This window comes from Ochotona princeps, chromosome 24, assembly GCF_030435755.1.
Source record: "Ochotona princeps isolate mOchPri1 chromosome 24, mOchPri1.hap1, whole genome shotgun sequence".
Taxonomy (NCBI): domain Eukaryota; kingdom Metazoa; phylum Chordata; class Mammalia; order Lagomorpha; family Ochotonidae; genus Ochotona; species Ochotona princeps.
The window spans coordinates 14,170,731-14,187,638 of NC_080855.1; the positions used below are offsets into that span (position 1 = coordinate 14,170,731).

The following is a 16,908-nucleotide window of genomic DNA, read 5'->3' on the forward strand; positions in this document are numbered from 1 at the left end:
ATGGCTGGAGCTGAGCCAATCTGAAGCCAGCAGCCAGGAGCCTCTTCTGGGTCTTCCATATGTGGGTACAGGGTCCCAAGGCTTTGGGCTGTCTTCGACTGCTTTCCCAGACCACAAGCATGGAGCTGGATAGAAAGCGGGGCTGCTGGGATTAGAACCAGCGCCTATATGGGATCCCAGCATGTGCAAGGGGAGAACTCTAGCCACAAGGCTACCGTGCCAGACCCAGAGTCTAGGTTTCTAAGCTTATGTTAAAAATCAGCAGATGTAATCCCCCATATGCGTTTTAAATGTCTGGTTTCTATATAGTAGATCACATGTAGATTTTGTAATAAGTTGTAGCCAGGGTGGGTAGTTAGTTAAACTACAGTGAGTTAAACTGCTTGGGACACATGCCTCCCACACTGGTGTGCCCATATCCAGCTTCCTGCTGATGCACAGAGGAATCAGGGGGTGATGGCCCAAGTGCTTGGGTTCCTGCCCCTCAGCAGGGAGGCCCAAATGGAATTCTGAGCTGCTTTCAACCTAGTCCAGCCCCAGGTATTGTAGGCATTTGGGGAGTGAAGCAGCAAATGGAAAACCTCTCTCTCTGTATATTTTTCTTTCTGTCTCTACCTTTAAAACAAGTAGACTTTAAAAAGTCTTTAACAAATAACTCTAAGTGGGCCTGGCACAGTAGCCTACTGGCTGGGGTCTTCGCCTTGCACACGCCAGGATCCCATATAGGCACCAGTTTGTGTCCTGGCCGCCCTGCTTCCCATTCAGCTCCCTGTTTGTGGCCTGGGAAAGCAAGGCGTTGGGAACTTGAACCCCATATGGAAGACCCAGAAGAGGCTCCTGGCTTCAGACTGGTTCAGCTCCAGCTTTTGCGGCCACTCGGGGAGTGAATCGTCGGATGGAGGATTTTTCTCTCTGTCTCTCCTCTCTGTATGTCTGCCTTTCCAATTTAAATAAATAAATCTTAAAAAAAAATTAAGCCACATAGGGTTGTCACTTTCACTTGAGGTGCCTGTACGACCCCACAAGCTACCTACTGAATGCTAAACAGTACATTCCTCCAGCTAGTTTTAAGTGACTGCGGCCATCTTCTTGGGCCTGTACCAGCAGCTGAACTGCAGTGATCACTTTCTGGGTGTGATAGCCATGTGTCTGGGGCAAACGTGACATCCCAGGAGAAAGGGGCCTCACCTTCACAGACCAGAAGTCGAAGGACAGAAGGAGCAGCACGGTGACAAAGCAGCCCACGAAGCTCCTACTGAACCAATCGCAGCACACGTAGGTGACGATGGCACTGACTCGGAAGAACAGGTGGAAAAAGGTGGCCACGGGGTGCCTAGGAGACAGCGAGGGGTGGTCCCTGAGGTAATGTCCCCAGGCCTGCATGCCAGTCCCCCTGGAGAGGTGACCTTGCTCTCCTCCCCCTCAAAGAACCCAGTACTTTCCCCTCCTGAGACTCCAAATACCACCTCACCCTCTCAAGAACTGCGATCCCCTTAGAACTGAAACGTGACAGCTACCACTGCCTCACCACCTCGGGATGGCGACCAGTTCCCTAAAGGAAAAGGTTGGGTCATTCCACGGTTGATGGGGCATGTGTACAGCTCCCAAGCCTCGTGTCACTAGGGAGTCCCCATTCCTGGAGAGAGGGGAAGGCTGTGGACCTGTGCACCGCGGCTCTCTGTCCCCATCTCTGCGGCCGGTGGCACATGCATGCTGACGGTTCATCCAGAGGAAGGTGCCCTCCTCACTGACCTGGAAGGAGCATGCCAGCCATACCCACACCTCCTGCTTTGCCTCTTTTTCCCAGTGAATCTGCAACACCACAGAGCCCAGGGTACACTGTATGAAAAGACTCGCTGATTGGTTGGGGGCAGACAGCAAACACTGGCAGGGGCCAGGCAGGTGACAGCAAGGGGATGACATATGTGGCTTTCTGTTTCTTTTGTAGGAATCTGAATTACCACAGCACATATCCACTTGGTGCTAGGTAGCAATTTATTACATCTCATCTCCAGGGTGGGGAGAGTGGCGGTGTTGTACAGTGGGCTAAGATGCCACCTGCAACGCTTGCATCCTGTGGGAGCACTGGTTCAAGTCCCCACTGCTCTACTTCGGGCTAGCCAAGGTTTTACTCATGGCTCTAGCCCAAGTGGCTTCGTGGCCTTTGCTACAAGACATGACCTTGGCACCTCAGTCTCCCCTTGTGTGAAAGTGGAATGCTGATAGGGCCCACTTCCTAGGAAGTGAAAAGCCTGGAGCGGGGGCAGCACAGCCTGCAGGACTGGTGATGCCCCCCTGCTGCAGTCCTGGGGGAAGTGGCCATAGCTCCACCTCAGCATCACTCGAAGCAGCTGCACTGGAGGGAGCTGAAATGTAAAATTTCCCACTCTGACCACAACTTTCTCTCTCATGACCAAGGCAGGCATCTCCTTTTCACTTTGGTGGGGATCCCCAAAGACTCCTGATCCTACTACATTTCCCAGCTAAACCTTCACATTCAACACTGACACATGGTAGTTTCTTGCTCAGAATCCAACATTTTCCCCACCAGCGGAGGGCCTGTGAGAGCCCACCATCTCAAGAAGGAAAAAAATGGCACCACTGTTGAAAAGGGGAAAGGAAAGGTGGAACGAATGCAGCGGGCTTTTGTTGTAAGATTTTTTTCCTATTTTTAAATCCATTTTTACAGACCTTTTCTCTTTCTTTTTTTGGGACAGTAGATAGAGAAAGATCTTCTGCCAACTAGTTCAGTCCTCAAATGCTCACAGCCCCACAAGCTGCCGGGCCAAGCAGGAACCAGGAGCAGGGGGACTCAATCTGGGTCTCTCACGTCCATGGGTGACCGAGAGCCTGGCACTTGCACCATCGTCTGTGGCCTTCCAGGGTGTGCCATAGCAGGAAGCTGGATCAGAAGCAGAGGCAGAACTGGAATGTGGGATGTGAGCGTCTGAGGCAGCGGTTCCACCACTGCACCGAGCACTCCCCCTTCACAGCTGCTGCCTCCCCTACTCCACCAAGCACTGTCTCCAGTCACGCACGGGCACCAGGAGTTCAAATGTGGGGTGGGTCCTGGACAGAGGCAAAGCACACTTCCACAACAGCTTCAGCAAGCTATCACTCCAGGGTCAAGTCCCACCCACTTGCCTACTTTATAAAGTTTTATTGGGATGCAGTAACAATATTCTACTCAATAGCCCTAGCCAGCAAAACTGAAAATATCTACTCAGAAAGCATGTCAGCAGGGGTGATCTGGTGATGAAATCGAGCCACATTAAAAGCAAACTACTGGCTTCCACATCTCACAAAAGCTAGAAATTGTGTGTGTCGGGGAGTGGCAGAGTGAACCCACAGACTATGCTAGAAATCAGGGTGAAGTGTCCCAGGGTAGGTACTGGGCTCATGGCTGGGAAGGGGCATAAGGGAAACTTCCAGATGCTGGGAAGTCTTCACCTCGTGACCTTATACATACATTTGAGTAAAAGAAAAAATATTCATCAAACCATTCACTTAAAATCATTACACCTTATCCTCTTGTGCTAACCTCAGGGTTTTTTTTTTTTTTTTTTTTTTAATTTCCTGTTCAAAGCCACTGACCAAAGACAAATCTTTGCAAGTCACTATGAGAACTCTTCATGTGACAAACCAAGCAGCCACGCTGCTCAGCGTTGACCCAAATGAGCTCCGTCAGGCCTGAAAAGTGACACTGCCTGTTGATCGGAGCTTTGCTTGTTCCTGTTGGCCAGGTGTCGGACAACGTGGTCATATATTGATAGAACAGGTAAACTTCCAGATACAACTCAATGATAAAGAGAGGTGCTGTGAAGCCATAGAAAAGGTGTGGAGGAAACTTGAACTTAGCATCTGCTAAGTGAGAGGGATGAGGGTGACTCCAACTATGGAACATTTTGGAAGACACAAAACTGTTAGGGAGTGCTGGGGGTTATGGTGGGATGAGGATTTGGGGGCAATGACACTGTTCTGTGTGACCCTGCAGTGACGGATACCGGTCACTAGGGGTCCAACACTGAGAGGGAACCCTCATGTCAACTGTGGACTTCAGCCAGCAGTAGCAATGGGCCCATCTATTGTCACAGATGCCCCGTGTAGTGCAGGACAGTAATGGGGTGAGGCTGATGGGAATCTCCACACTTTCTCCTCCATTTTTCTATAAACCTAAACCTGCTGTGGAATGAGAACCAGAGGGTATAAAGGTGGGTGACAGCAGTTAGAGGGGGGGATAGGAATAGACAGGGTCTTCAGAGCTATGTGGGAGACAGGCAGGAAACACTGTCTAAAGATGCCTCTGTCCTCTTCCCACAGACCTCTGCAGCAGGCTTAAGGAGAAGCAGCTGGTTCATTCTAACCCAGCCGTGATCTAAATGATGATGAGCTGCTCTTGGCATGGGCTTCTAGGCGAAGTTACACTGACTGTGATGCCCAAGTCCCCCATCCCAGTGCCTGGGTTTAAGATGGATGGATGGATAGACAAATAGATTTATTTATCTATTTACTTATTTATTTGAAAGCACATCAGATTTACAAAGAAAGATCTTCTGTCCGCTGGTTCACTCCCCAAATGGCCACAACAGCTGGAGCTGAACTTATCTGAACCCAGGAGCCTGGAGCATCTTCTAGGTCTCCCACATGGGTGCAGGGTCCCAAGGGTCCTCTGTGGCTCTCCAAGGCCATTAGCAGCGAGCTTAGTATGAAATGGAGCAGCGGGAACAAGAAGAGTGTCCATGTGGGATCCTGGTGCTTGTAACCATGAGGATTTAGTCATTGAGCCATCATGCTGGGGCCCAGTGCCTGAGTTTAAGTCCCAGCTGCACTCGCCATTCCAGTTGCCTGCTGATGCACACTCTGAGGCAGCAGATCTTGGCCCAAGGACTTGGATCACTGCCACCCATGAGAGACCCACATTCCTGGCTCCTACCTGGCCGAACTCTGGCCATTTTAAGTATTTGGGGACTGAACCATGGGTAGGACCTCTGGCTGTCTATCTCTACCTTTCAAATAAATAAATATTCGATAAAATGTATAAGTTGTGGGACCATCAAGATGGTTCAGGTGTCTAATTCTCTGTCTATAATCAACAGTTTCCCATGTGGGTGCCGGTTTGGGTCCTGGTTGCTCCACTTTCCATTCATCTCCCTACCTGTGGCCTGGGAAAGCAGTAAAGGATGGCCCAAAGCCTTGGGATCCTGCACCCCATGAGAGAGAGACCTGGAAGAGGCTCCTGGCTCCTGGTTTCAGATTAGTTTAGCTCTGCTTATTGCAGCCATTTGGGAAGTGAATCAGCAGATGGAAGATCTTTCTGTCTCTCCTTCTCTCTGTAGAGCTTTCCAATAAAAATAAATCTTAAAAAAAAGAAAGAAGTTCTCATTATAAACTACTAAATAAAGAACACTCATCCTACACCATACTCTAAATTCTCAATCTTTTAATCTCTCTGAAGAGTTTAATACCTTTCCCTTAAGTAAGAGTCTGGCCCCCAAGAATAGCATCTGGGGCCTGCAGTATCAGCATTGCACCAGGGCACTGGTTCATGTCCCAGCTGCTCCACTTTCCCTCCAGCTCCCCAACTCCTGCACCCAAATCGGTGAGCTGGAAGACGCTCCTAGCTCCTGGCTTCAGATTGGCCCACCACTAGTTGTTGTGGCCATTTGGGGAGTGAACCAGTGAACAGTAGGTCTCTCTTTCTGTCTCTCCTTCTCTGTAATTCTGCCTTTCACATAAAACTATAAATCTAAAAAGAAAATATCAGCCAAGCTAATGTCTAAAATTGACTCCCAAATAATCCTGGGGTGGGAATGCACAGGGGGTACAAATGAAACAGGTGGGTCCCGCATGGACCACGCGGAAAACAGGCAGGCAGAACACCTGGCTGCCCAGTCTCTGTACTTTTATGTAAATCTGAGCTAAAAAGTAGAGGAAAAAGATGCTCAGAGGCACTATTAGCTGGCAGTGAGGCAAGACGGTTTTCTGGACAACCCAAGCCCACAGACTGATATTCTGGGTGCCTTGTAGGCCCATCTGTGGTTTAAAAAGACAACAAAAAAAATATTAAGACCTAAAAAATCCCCAACTGAATAACTGGCCACTGTAGCTGGATGCATGAGGAAAATTCCAGAAGCCAGGTCCTTTCTGCTGAGCTTCCAGGTCCTTTCAGCTGGAAAGTGTGGTGCAGGGAAAGCCAGAGACTGCAGCTGCGTGCATACCTGCCCCACCCTTGCAAGGCTCACAGCCCTGGATGAGGCACTCTGCTAACCTGGAGCCTGTGCAGTGGGAGATCAACAGGACCTTAGGGGTCTTCATCCCCTCAGGTATCAAACCTCCAGGATTCCAGGCCAGAGGGCATCCTGCAGGGGATGGGGCCCATGGCACTCTGCTCATCGCTTTGAGACCAGAAGAAAAGCCTGCAGCGAGGTTGTTTTTGGTGAGGTGCTTTGGCTAGGCAGCTGTCCTGCCCCGCCCTCAGGAATAGGCAAAGTGCTGCTCTGTGTGTGTTTGGGCCACATGCCCTCACACCGACCCAGTAGCTTCTGTGCTTACAGTGGTGCTGTCCCCACGGAGATGCTGGAAGGAGGGTGCCTCAGAAGACAGCTAAGATAACAGAGCTTAGCCCTACCCTGCCACCCCTGCACCTGCCAGCTTCCTGCCCTCCCGCCATGGAAGCCTGCTGAACCAAGAACTGCTCTGCCTTTTTTTTTTTCAGTAATTCAAAATTTATCAAAAATACATGTATAAATTAATGCCCTATAAAGATTTTGAGTTTAACATTTATAACGTATAAACAATAAAGTTCAAAAATAAGAATTAGTAAAATCATGTGCCACTATGCTCTGCCTTTTTTTTAAAGATTTATTTATTTATTATTGGAAAGGTAGATACACATAGAGGAGGAGAGACAGAGAGGAAGATCTTCCTTTCAATGGTTCACTCCCCAAGTGAGCGCAACGGCTGGAGCTGAGTCAATCCGAAGCCAGGAGCCAGGGTCCCAAGGCTTCGGGCCGTCCTCGACTACTTTCCCAGGCCAGAAGCAGGGAGCTGGATGGGAAGCAGGGCTGCCGGGATTAGAACCAGCAACCATATGGAATGCCAGCCCGAGCAAGGTGAGGACTTAAACCACTGCGCTATTGTGCCACGCCTGCCTTTTTCTTTTTTTTAAGATTTATTTATTTTTATTACAAAGTCAGATATACAGAGAGGAAGATCTTCTGTCCAATGATTCACTCCTTAAGTGACTGCAGTGGCCGGCGCTGCACCGATCCGAAGCCAGGAGCCAGGAATCTCCTCCAGGTCTCCTATGCTGGTGCAGAGTCCCAAGGCTTTGGGCTGTCCTCGACTGCCTTCCCAGGCCACAAGCAGGGGGCTGGATGGGAAGTGGAGCTGCCGGGATTAGAACCGGTGCCCATATGGGATCCCAGTGCATTCAAGACGAGGACTTTAGCCGCTAGGCCATGCCGCCGGGCCCCAGCTGCTCTGCCTTTAACCTAGTTCTCTGCTAATGCTTTTGGGAGGCAGCAGAAGATGGCCCAGGTGCTTGGGTCCCTTGCACCCCTGCCATCTTGGACCCTGGCTTTAGCCTGACCCTTTCCAGGCTGTTGTGGCCATTCGGGGATTGAGCTAATAGATGGAAGAGCTCCATCTCTCCCTTTCTCAGTTGTTCTGCCTTTCACATAAATATATCTTAAAATAAGAAAAAGGAGAAAGAAGGAAGAAAGAGAAAATTTAAAAAGAAGAGAGGAAGGGAGGAGGGAGGGAAAAGCAGAGGAGGAGATGGGGGAAGGGGAGAGATGGGAGGGCAGGAGAGAGAGAAACCCAAGGCCAAGGTGCCTAGCAGGGCACTCTGTAGGGAAAAGCCAGCCAGGTTGGATCTGACTGGTCAGGATGTTGTTCTCCAGGAGGAAGGCCACCTCTCCTCCTCCAGACCCTGGCTCCTCACTGCTCCCTGGCCTAGGGCCAGGCTGGTAGAAGCCGAGACTGTTGGGCTGGGATGGGTGAGCACATGCTGCTGGCTCACAGCTCACAGTTTCTATTCAAAGGTCAGCACAATAGAGGTTTGTGTGTGGAAGTGAATAAAAGCACAAACTTCCCTCTGCTCACCACAGTTTTTCCCTCTTGTTTCTGTTCTTTATTTCTTTTTAAAGAGACATTCCTACTTCAAAAGACTGCATGTTCTCCATGTCACATTGCAAGCAGGAGCCTGCAGGGACCAGGCTGGAGGCCCCAGCACTAGACCAAGACTGGTGCCTGTGTGCAGCACTTCATCTCATACCCTGGGGCTGCAGAAGAGCCGGTGGCTTCCAGGCAAATCTGCCCAGCACGAGCACAGCCCAGCCACAGCCTGATCACTGACTCCCTGATGCTGCTGGGTTCCTAGCAGACGCATTGGCTAAACAGTCTTCCAAAGAAACCAGGCCCAGGTGCTGTTGCTGGGACATAGTGAGTGAGGTCACCATCTGTGACAGCACTCCATATGGGCACCTTCTCATTTCCAGCTACTCCACTTCCATTCCAGCTCCCTGCTGACGACTTGGAACAAGCAGCAGAAGGTGGCCTAAATGCTTTGGTGTTCTGCCACCCACATGGGAGACCAGGCGTTCACAACAGCTGAAGGGTAGAAATGCATGGGTGTCTGTCAGCACAGGGCCTATCAATGCCATAAGAAACATTGTGGCCATGAAGAGGAATTCTGACCCGCACCACATACAACTTGCCAGACTCAGGAAGGAGGTCCTGGGTTACACAAGCCCATTCATATGAAATCTCCACAAGCATCAGATCCACAGAGAGCAGATCAGATCAATTTTAGAAGGGTGAGTTTTCCATGAGCTTTCTGTGGACACTTCTCGCCCTTGCTTCATAAGCATGGTTTCAAACTTCTCTGCACCAAGTAAACCTCTTTAAAAATATTTTTTGTTTACCTGAAAGACGGGCTAGAGACACAGACAGAAAACAGAGGATCCCCATCTGCTGGTTCCGAGCGGCTGGCAGAGACCCGGCCACCTGAGCCACCACTGCTGCCTCCCAGGGCCTGCAGCCGCTGCAGAGCGGAACGGAGCCAGGCATCCTACCCCAGCACTCTGTCTTAACCCTGTGGCCAAACACCCACCCCAGACTCGTCTTTTAATTCTATTTTCCCCCCTGCGTGCCAAGCGGCTCCAATCCCTGACCTCCAGGAACAGGGTGAGATGACATAATGCCTGTTCCGTGCACAGCCCTGGCTTACTCCCACCGGCTCCCACGTGCAGGAGTTTAACTCCATGTAAAGCCAGCCATAAAGCTAGTTGCTGTTTTGTCACTGGCTTCAAGGAGCTGGAAGGACAAGGGGCACCAGGCTCCTCTGCAAGAACACTCAGCAAAATGGAGACACAGAAAGAAAAGGGTCTTCCATCTGCTGGGTCACTCCCTAAATGCCCTCAACTGCAGAGGCTCAGCCAGGTGGAGACTGAGAGCCCAGCTCTCTCATCCAGATCTCCCATAGGGTAGGCAGGGACGAAAGTTTTTGTTTTTGAAGATTTATTTATTTTTACTGAAAAGTCAAATAGAGAGGAGGAGAGGAAGAGAAGAAGATCTTCCATCTGATGGTTCACTCCCCAAGTGGCTACAATGGCCGGTGCTGTGCCGATCCAAAACCAGGAGCCAGGAACTTCCTCCAGGTATCCCACGCAGGTGCAGGGTCCCAAGGCTTTTTTTTGCTTTTTTTTTTTTTAAAGATTTATTTATTTTTATTACAAAGTCAGATATACAGAGAGGAGGAGAGACAGAGAGGAAGATCTTCCGTCCAATTATTCACTCCCCAAGTGACCGCAACGGCCGGCACTGCACCGATCCGAAGCCAGGAACCAGTAACCTCCTCTGAGTCTCCCATGCAGATGCAGGGTCCCAAAGCTTTGGGCCATCCTTCACTGCTTTCCCAGGCCACAAGCAGGGAGCTGGATAGGAAGTGGAGCTGCCGGATTAGAACCAGTGCCCATATGGGATCCTGGCGCGTTCCAGGCAAGGACTTTAGCGACTAGGCCACGCTGCCGGGCCCCCAAGGCTTTTTTAAATTGTCATTTTCCATGCTATAATTTTGTAGGTATTGGGATTTCTCCTTATATCTCCTCCCTCCCCATTTTCCTCCATATTATCACAGTAATTTAGTCTTTTAGTGACAGTTACAAATTTAACATTTTATTTAAGTGTACCATGGCATTGTAGGTATAGGCAAAGGTAGAACTGAGAAAAAAAATTTGTAATACCTCTTATGTCAATTGTTGCACTCTGTTTATATGAGAAAATGTCCTGCTCTTAAAAGTACACATTGAATAATTTAGGGGTAAAGAACAGGATGTATTTAACTTACCCTCAAAGACAATCAAAAAAGAAAATACAAACTCGGCGAAATGTAAACTAGAGAATCGTGGTAAAGGGCCGGCACCATTCTTATCCTATTCTTGTTACTTCTCCATTACTTTGATATCATTTCAAAATTAAAAATGTATGTTTTTAAAAAGACTTATTTATTTGAAATACAGTGAAAAGGAGAAAATATGTATATGTGTGTGTGTGTAAGAGACAGAGGGGGAGAGAGAGGAGGGAAAGGGAGAAAAAGAGATGATTGCAGTAGCCGGGGCTGGACAGGTCAAAGCCAGGAGCCAGGAGCTTCATCCAGGTCTCCCACATGGGTGCAGGGGCCCAAGCACTTGGGCCATCTTTCACTGCTTTCCCAGGCACATTAGCACAGACCTGAATTTGAGATAGAAAGTCAGGACTCAGAGGCGAGCCGAGGGCTGCGGGAGAGGACGTCTAGCTCGGATCCCGAACCCAGTCCGCCATGTGCCCATGGCTCATGGCGGGCTGGGCCCGGACATGCCTGGGTGCGGCCTGCTTCCTTCTGGGGTGAGTACGCCGAGGGGGGAGGCCTCCGTGACTGGGCATGTCCGGGACCCACCCAACACCCTCATTGGGTGGTGGGTGAACGGGATTGGGGAGGGGCGCAACCTCGGGCCTGCAGGATTTAACTTCCGGCTGCCAGAGGCGAGCAGAGGGCTGCGGGAGAGGACGTCTAGCTCGGATCCCGAACCCAGTCCGCCATGTGCCCATGGCTCATGGCGGGCTGGGCCCGGACATGCCTGGGTGCGGCCTGCTTCCTTCTGGGGTGAGTACGCCGAGGGGGGAGGCCTCCGTGACTGGGCATGTCCGGGACCCACCCAACACCCTCATTGGGTGGTGGGTGAACGGGATTGGGGAGGGGCGCAACCTCGGGCCTGCAGGATTTAACTTCCGGCTGCCAGAGGCGAGCCGAGGGCTGCGGGAGAGGACGTCTAGCTCGGATCCCGAACCCAGTCCGCCATGTGCCCATGGCTCATGGCGGGCTGGGCCAGGGCGGCCAGTGCGCCATTTGGCGCCAGGCTGTGCCTACTGGCCACCCGGCCGGGGAGCTCTGGGGTATTGGACATCTGAATCGCTGCTGAGATAGCTCTAGAGTGACCCCACTGTTTCTGGGATCTGAGTCAATCCTAAAGATTCCCAATGCCAGTAACTCTTCCTTTGAAGAACTTCCAATCCCTTAATAATGCTGAGCTTTGAACACCTATCAAGTAAAAGATAAGCTCCGGCTTGTGTAGCAGGCTGGCACCTAATGGTCCTCGGAGCAACCACGTGCAGGTGCGTGATTTACAGCTAGGAACGGTCCCAATCTGGGAAGCCACAGCTGGGACGAGGTTCCCACCAAGGGGTGTATGTGCTGGAATGGGGGCTGCGTTCTATCTAGGAAACAGTTGCAGTCACCCGAGGCACTAGTGTGGGCTGGGATTGGATGCACCAGGCCGGTTCAGATCCCAGCACCATCTGGTGTTATGGAGAAACAGGGTAGATGTGGGACTGACTAGGCTGGGTCTCAATCCCCTTCTGAGCCCTGTGTGAGCTGTATGTGGGTATGGACGAGCCATGGCTGGGCTGAAACATCCAACAACAAGAGTCAGAATGGGGTGAAAGCCAGCCAGGAAAAGCCACTGTTCCTGCTAGGACAGGAGGTGAACTGAGTAGGGTTGGCTCAAGAACCCCCTGGCAAGCGCAAAATCTGGCATTGGGAGGGGTTCTGATGGAGGAGCCTGGGCAACTCCTCTGGCAGGACACAGTCCCTGCAGGTAAGCGCGAGAAGCATGATTGGAAACAGCCCAGAATAGGCCATGGAAAGTTTCCCACTGCAATGCATTCGGCATGGGTCAGGAGCAGGCCAGGCTGAATCAGTTCATGTCATCCTCTGGCAAATCCGATCACCAGAACAGAGTGTGGAATGGGCCGGGTTTGGTTGCGACAAAACCAGTACACATTCTGGAACGCCAGGGCGTGGTTGCCTGTACTGGATATGAATGCAACACCCATCCAGCACACGTGAGATCCAGGAAGGGAGGGGCAGAGCTGGCGGGGGGGTAAGGGGCTGGTCCCCTCGCTGGACAACCACTCCCACTGGAGAGTGTTGGCTGGGATAGAGACAGACACGACTAAGCAAGGCTACAACACCTGTGCGCTGCATGTGGACAAGATCAGGGCCACAGCATCAGCTGGCAGAAGCTGGCACTGGGGACTAATTCTGTCGAGTCAAATCACAGGACCACCTAAAGAGTGCATAAACCGGGACAGAGAGACCTGGGAGGGAAAAAGTGGGTTCCCCCTTCTTGGGTCACTATTCCCGTGGGAGGGCATGAAAACTAGGACGGGGGCTGGGATGGCTGGACAGAGGCACTCAACAACATCTGTGAGGGCTGGATGGTTGAGTCGATTAGATAGAACTAAGCTTTAATACCCATTGACAAGTACCAGAGCCAAATGGGATGGGGGACAGACTGGTCTTCTGCTACACAAATTGGCAAACCAGGGTAGGGGGCAGGCTTGGTGGGGGTTATTGTGGGTCGCCCCGACTAGGCTGCAGCTCCCACTGGTTGATGTAAGGGCCGAACCAGACTGGACTGCAACACCCATTGGTTCCAGTGCAACTCGGGACTGAAAACAGAACCAACACAGCAATTGCAACCACCAGCTGATCAGGGTGATGGACTGTGCCGGGCCCTGTGCTTGCTAGAACATACAAGAATCTGGTCTGGGAATACCTCAAAGTATCTTTGGAGATCTCCCCACTTGAACTGCTGGACTCAGAATTCTAACCAAGAAAAGACAGAAGACAGAATAGGACAATCATTCATCTCAGCTACATGTTGGCAGCGAAATATGGGACAAATGGAGACTTCATGATGGACCATATCAATCAGTGGACCACCTCATCGAGCGAAACTGGCAGTGACTCATAACTGGAGAACTATTAACTCCACTTGAGCACATATCTCAGAGCATGCCCCACATATGGGACTTGGGGTGGGCGGGAAACCGGGTGGGGCTTCTCCCTCAATACCCCCTTTTACCTCAGATACATGATGGAAACAATATGGACATAATAGCATTGCCCACCTCCCTATCCCCCTGAACCTTTTTTTTTTTTTTCCTTTCTTGATTTTCCTTCAACTATAGTTAACTATGTAAAGATTGTCAACAATACAATAAAATGGATTATATATAAAAAAAAAAAAAAAAAAAAAAAAAAAAAAAAAAAAAAAGAAAGTCAGGACTCGATCCAGCACTGGAATATAGGATAAGGGCATCCCTATCAACAGCTTAACCTGCTCTGCCACAACACCCGTCCCTAAAGGTTTTTTTTTTTTTTTAAACTGGGGTTTCACCAACCACTAAAACTCCCCACCACAACAAAAGTGGTAAGTTTTGTAATTGCCACATATATGTATTTTTGTGTGGAGTTTATTTTAGCACTCAAAATAAACTCTGATGCCAAATTTGAAAGCACAAATTGTCCAAGAACACAGACCTAAGTTTTTAATCAACACATATATATTTTTCCCTGATTTTCAACACTGCTTAAGGAATAGTAAGTTTAATAAATGGAGCTTCCAGCCCATTCAACAGGCACAGTGCCCCATCAGAGTGCAAGGAATAGGACAGGCCACATCTTGCCATGGTGGACATTACCAGTGTCCGGTGGGGAGACTGACAGCCAAGGGACGAGCTCAGCACTGGAAGGGCTACAAATGGAGCAGAATCACCACTCAACTACCCAGTACCTGCTGAGGTGTGGCCACCGTCCAACAGAGGGACAGTGGCTGACTCTGTTTGCAGGGCTTTGTCCCACAGCAGGGAGGCTCCTTGCTATTTATTGGTATTTTTTTTAAAGGGTTTACAGTCATTTGAAAGGCAGAGTTAGAGAGATAAGAGAGAGGACAGGTCTTTCATCTGCTGGTTCATTCTCCAGATGAGTTGCTAGTTCACTCAGCAGCTGGGGTTTGGCCAGGCTGGAGCAGGAGCTTTTTAGAGGGTCTCTTATGTGGGTGCCCCACCAGTGGCCGTATGCAATGGCCAGGCAGTGAACATGAACTTGAAAGCTCAGGGTAGGTAGCCTAGGATATGCACTTGCACAGCCCAACTCAAGGCCCTTAGAGTTCCAGACGGTGGCTTCAAGAGGTTTAAGGAGAAACATCCCTCTATCAGGAAGAAGTGGGATCTCTAGACATCTCACACTGCCATTGTCAGGGGAATGTCTTCTCTCCTCTGGATTCACTGGTAAGGGCCAGGGTGGGGTCACACACTCAGGTGCTGGCACCTAAGTCAACTTGGCAAGAACTGCAGCTCAGCCAAAGCGGGCAGGTCTTACAACACAACACCAGCCCTAAAAAGCTTTTTGAAAGAAAACAGGCATCCAGATCCTAAAAAAAAAAAAAAAAAAGTTCACATTGCTTAAGTGAGCCTCTGCAAGTGAACAGCCTGGGCTGCGTGAAGCGAGCCTGTTGGGTGGCCGTTCCATACTCTCCCCTCTTCCCAGCCCCTGGCAGCCACCAATCGGCTTCTGTGTCTATGGGGGAATCTGCTTGAAGGAATTCAGCCGATCTCTATGATTTTAGCCAATTTTTTAAACTTTGACTCAAATCCATTTAATATATCCTGCTAAGCTAAGTAAGAGAACATGGCTGGGACTTGGAGTCGACTGGCTGGTTGGCTGGTACTTTGCAACATCTGCTCTAAAATACTATAAAGTGTCAGAGAGAGATACTGTTGCATTTCCATACCATAAGCAACTGTCAACAGCATCTGTGACCAGTCAGTAGTCCCAAGTTGTCCTGGAAGCCGCCTAGCTCCTGTGCAGGGTAACGGCTGGGAAGCAGGCTTTGGGCTGAGCCCTGGGGGCTTTCCGTGCGGATTCTGCACGGAAGCTGTGGAGTAGATCTCCATGAAGGACCAGCCCTCAGCAGAAAACACCGGTGACCCTCATGCCTGTCAGCTACCCTTCAGCATTGCAGGCAGGTGTATACTTGAGCCAATGTCAGCATCTCCCATTTATCTGGAAAGACCATCTAGAAAACCATTCCAGTATTACGCAGAGGAGTCTCTTACCCCCACTGAGTGAGTATGAGACTCTGTTGCGCTGGTACCTGCAAGGATGGAGCCCATGATGCCTGGGTCTCTCCTGGATGTTGATGAATTTGAGATGCCCCAGGGGTAGAGATCCTGCATGCCAGGACCCACTGCCCTTAACTGGTTCCTTCCAAACATGCAGGTCCCAGACAAAGGTCAATATGTCCTGGTATGCCCCTGGAGCCCACATGCTCGTTTTGCTCCATCCCCTTTCATCTGGTAGTCACAGGCACCTGTCCCATGTGTCAATTACATCACTCCCTTGCACCTGTTCAACTCCCTCCAAAGACTGCCCATCACAGGCAGACAAAATCCAAAGATTCTCTATTCAGGATCTTCCAAGCCCTACCTGGTCCTTCCTGTACCAAATGTCCAACGTCTGCTCCTCCTTACATACTGGCATGAATCCCTAGATCACACCCTACCCCAGGGTCTTCACACACACTGTCTCTGCTGCCAGAAGTCTTTCCACAGATTTCTCCATACTCTTTCTCCTCATTCAAGTCTCAATTCCAATACACCTCCTGCAAGAGGTCTCCTCTGAGCTCTCTCTGATTTTTTGAAAAGCTCCCCCGCCCCAGGTCCTGGATCCCATTACATTGCTTTCCCTTGGTAGCACCCACTGCTCTCTGAAGTTACCTTGTTTGGCTACTGTCTTCTCCCTAACGAAAGTGTCAGCCCCCCAAGGCCAGGGTCAGGGCTGGCTGGTAGTGTCCAAGCTTCCTTGTATGGTACATGGCACACAAAGGACCTTGAAGGCTTTTGTTGATTAATGAACACACGAGTATGTGAATTAAAGGACGCACATGGTCAAGCTGCAGACCCATGCCCTGCCTTTCCACAAACGCCTTCCCAGGCCATGTGGGTCACCACTCAGCAGAAACCAGCCCTCAGGGATTCCACGGGGAGCGGGGCTTATGCAATCAATTTCATGTGAACACAAATTTGAGTAAGGGGAAGTTATGCTGCTAGAGGTTCCAGGAGTTAATTTCAAAATAAGCATGGCTGGGCCTGGATCAAAGAGAACCGAAATCTGTTTAGTTCCCCGATTCTGTGGGCTATTTTCCTGGGTAACCATGGACCTTCCTTAAAGTTCAACAATCATCTCGCAATGGGGAGCTGCTTACATGCCCCATTTCTGCATTTTCAGCACAGATTTCAGAGGGCCAGGGACAATGGGGTGTGTCACACAGGGGCTGGAATATGTTTGTGTGTGTGTGTGTGTGCACAGGACTGTAGATATAACACAAGGGCTGGAGTGTGTTTGTGTGTGTGTGCACATGGGGTGTGTGTCACACAGGGGCTGGAGTATGTGTATGTGTGTGTGCGTATGACTGTGTGTGTCACACAGGGACTACAGTGTGTGTATGCATGGCTGTTGGTGTCCCTAATGGCTGTTGTGTATATGAGTATGTGTGTAAATATGACTGTGTGTGTCACACA

The 16,908-nt window shown here is 50.2% G+C and overlaps 1 protein-coding gene across 8 annotated transcripts in view; it reads right to left on the reverse strand.

Moving 5' to 3' along the window:
- The window catches only part of TVP23A (trans-golgi network vesicle protein 23 homolog A), a 29,493-nt gene that overhangs the window by 2,696 nt on the left and 9,889 nt on the right, over positions 1-16,908 (reverse strand). For 3 of the 8 annotated variants that reach the window (XM_058681124.1, XM_004587074.2, XM_058681128.1), the window contains exon 3: positions 1,189-1,333. In XM_058681124.1, the coding sequence (XP_058537107.1) occupies positions 1,189-1,333 (145 nt within the window). The remainder of the gene's footprint in view (positions 1-1,188; positions 1,334-16,908) is intronic. The other 5 variants (XM_058681127.1, XM_058681130.1, XM_058681125.1 and 2 more) reach the window with 3 other exon arrangements.